Raw genomic sequence first — 2,500 nt, 5'->3', positions numbered from 1 at the left:
AACTTCCATGAGTAGAAACGAAAGAAAGTAAAAAGATAAAAAGAAAATCCAAAAACTAACAGAAAACGAACAAAATTTTCTACTCAGAGAGTATACGATTCAAAAAACAAACAAACAAAAATAATAATGATAACAAAAATAAAAACAAAAACGAAAAATCATAAACAAAAAACAAAAGAACAAAAAAATACACCGAATACACGTTCATGTTTTACAATTATCATTATTATCTAATTATATTTCTCCCTTACGACAAAAAAAAAAAAAAAAAACTCAAAAGTACGGACAAAGAAGCTTTGCCGTACAGGGTGTGGTCATGAGAACACCAACACCGCCGCAAGGAGTAAGGGAAGGAGGAAGAGGAAGAAGGAGAGGAGGAGGAGGGGGAGAGGAGGAAGAAGGAGAAGAGGAGGAAGAGGGAAGAGAGGAAGAAGAAGAGGAGGAGGGAGAAGAGGAAGAGGAAGAAGAGGTGGAGGAGGGAGAAGAGGAAGAGGAAGAAGAGGAGGAGGAGGGAGAGGAGGAGGAAGAAGAAGAGGAGGAAGAGGGAGAAGTGGAAAAAGAAGAAGAGGAGGAGGAGGGAGAAGATGAAAAAGGAGGAGGAGGAGGAGGAGGAGGAAGAGGTTAATGGGGAGGAAGAGGAGGAAGATGAGGAGGGGAAGGGGGAGGAGGAAGAGGAGGGAGAGAGGGAGAGGGAAAGGAGAGGAGGAAGAGGAAGGAGAGGAGTAGAGGAGAAGGAAAAGGAAAGCGAGGAAGAACGAGTTGAGAAAGAAGAGGAGGAGAGTGAAAGAAGAAGGGGATGGGGAAGAGGAGGAGGAGGAGGAGGAGCAACAGCAAAATGAAGAAGAAGACGACGAAGAAGCCGTGGTAATAGTAGTATAACAAGAAGAATAAAAAGCAGGGGGAGAAAGAGGAGGAGGAGGAGGAGGAGGAGGAGGAGGAGGAGGGGGAGGAGGAGGAGGAGGAGGAGGGTAAGGAGGAGGAGGAGGAGTAAGAGAAGTAAGAAAGGAAGAAGAAGAAAGAGCAGAAGGAGGAGGAGGAGGAGGAGAAGAAGAAGAAGAAGGAGGAAGAGAGATGGGGAAGAGGAAGAGGAGGAGGAGGAGGAGGAGGAGGAGTAGGAGGAAAAGGAGGAGGAGGATATGGAGATACAGGAAGAGAAGAGGAAGAAGAAGAAGGGAGAGGAGGAGGAGGAAGAAAAAGATGGGAAAATGAAGGAGGACGAAGAAGAATAAAAAGTAGGAGAAGGAGGAAAGGAAAAGGAAAAGAATAAAAAAGAAAGAAGAGGAAATGGAAGAAAAAGAGGAGGCGAAGAAGAAGAAGAAGAAGAAGAAGAAGAAGAAGAAGAAGAAGAAGAAGAAGAAGAAGAAGAAGAAGAAGAAGAAGAAGAAGAAGAAGAAGAAGAAGAAGGAGGAGGAGGAGCAGACAGAGAGGCGGGAGTAAGAGAAGGCGAGAAAGAAGATCAGAAAGGAGAGGCACCGCCAGGCACGACGAGACACCGTCATGAGGACAATGCATGGCCAGGCAGGAGCCACAGGATCAGGCAGGCAATGACATAACCTGCAGCGAGTGATACCCCAGCAGAGAGAGAGAGAGAGAGAGAGAGAGAGAGAGAGAGAGAGAGAGAGAGAGAGAGAGAGAGAGAGAGAGAGAGAGAGAGAGAGAGAGAGAGAAGGCGATGGAGAGGGAGGGAGAAGGAGAGGAAAGGGCGAGGCGACGCTAGCGACTAAGCTTATTTACCTTTCATGATTTCCCTCTCCTTGCTGCACTCCATCTTGATTGCTCGCGACGGCCTGGCTCGGCTGACAAATTCCGGGTGTTTGGAAGCCGCTACTGTATCTTTTATTCATTTCTATGTCGAGACGGACGGATGCTGCTGCTGCTGCATCTCTCGCCTCACGTCGTAAGGGCCCCCGCCTGGGCATCTCTTTGTCACCATGCACTGTCATGCAGGCGTTTCTTTCCTGCATTTTCGCCCCCACACCTCTCATCTCGGGGATTTTACACTAGCATTAGACTTTAGAGCTTTCTATGCCTACATCCACACCCGCATTTCACTCCCGCAGCTGATTAAGCTCTATATAAAGCGATAAAGTTTTCATGATATCTCCACGCACTCAGCCTCCCTAAGCATCGCGTCATGAACTGCCATGCCTGAGTCGGAGATACACCTTGAGCATCCTAGCTACATAAGATATCGAGAGCCTATTATTGTTTATATTTTTTATTTATTTTTTTATATTTGCCGAAGACTCCCTCTAACAGGAATTTTAAGGCCTTTTTTAAAACCGCAAACAAAAAAAAGTTCAGAGGGCGATAAATGTTCGCGTCATGAGTAGGGTGTGCGGCAGGTGGTGCCATCTGTTGGCGGCAGGGCGAAGCTGCCGTGACGTCACTCTGTCTGCTGCTCCACCACCCCAGACTCTCCTCCCGGGGCCACTGACCGGCCGCAGCCCACCGCCGGTTAGCGGAAACTAAATTAAGCGTGTTGCTCTCTTCCCGTGGC

At 47.5% G+C, this 2,500-nt stretch overlaps 1 protein-coding gene across 9 annotated transcripts in view; it reads right to left on the bottom strand.

The window, feature by feature from the left end:
• Positions 1–2,273, bottom strand: part of LOC125027542 — an 87,683-nt gene extending 85,410 nt beyond the window's left edge. For 2 of the 9 annotated variants that reach the window (XR_007115039.1, XR_007115037.1), the window contains exon 1: positions 1,735–2,254. Coding sequence is in view for 3 of the 9 variants with exons in the window: in XM_047616631.1 (XP_047472587.1) it covers positions 1,735–1,985 (251 nt within the window). In the remaining 6 variants the exon portion in view is untranslated. Of the gene's footprint in view, positions 1–1,734 lie in introns of all 9 variants that reach the window. The other 7 variants (XM_047616632.1, XM_047616633.1, XR_007115043.1 and 4 more) reach the window with 6 other exon arrangements.
• Positions 2,274–2,500: the final 227 nt, after the last annotated feature.

This window comes from Penaeus chinensis, chromosome 7 (assembly GCF_019202785.1).
Source record: "Penaeus chinensis breed Huanghai No. 1 chromosome 7, ASM1920278v2, whole genome shotgun sequence".
In the NCBI taxonomy this organism is placed as follows: domain Eukaryota; kingdom Metazoa; phylum Arthropoda; class Malacostraca; order Decapoda; family Penaeidae; genus Penaeus; species Penaeus chinensis.
This window is presented reverse-complemented; position numbering and strand designations above follow the sequence as displayed.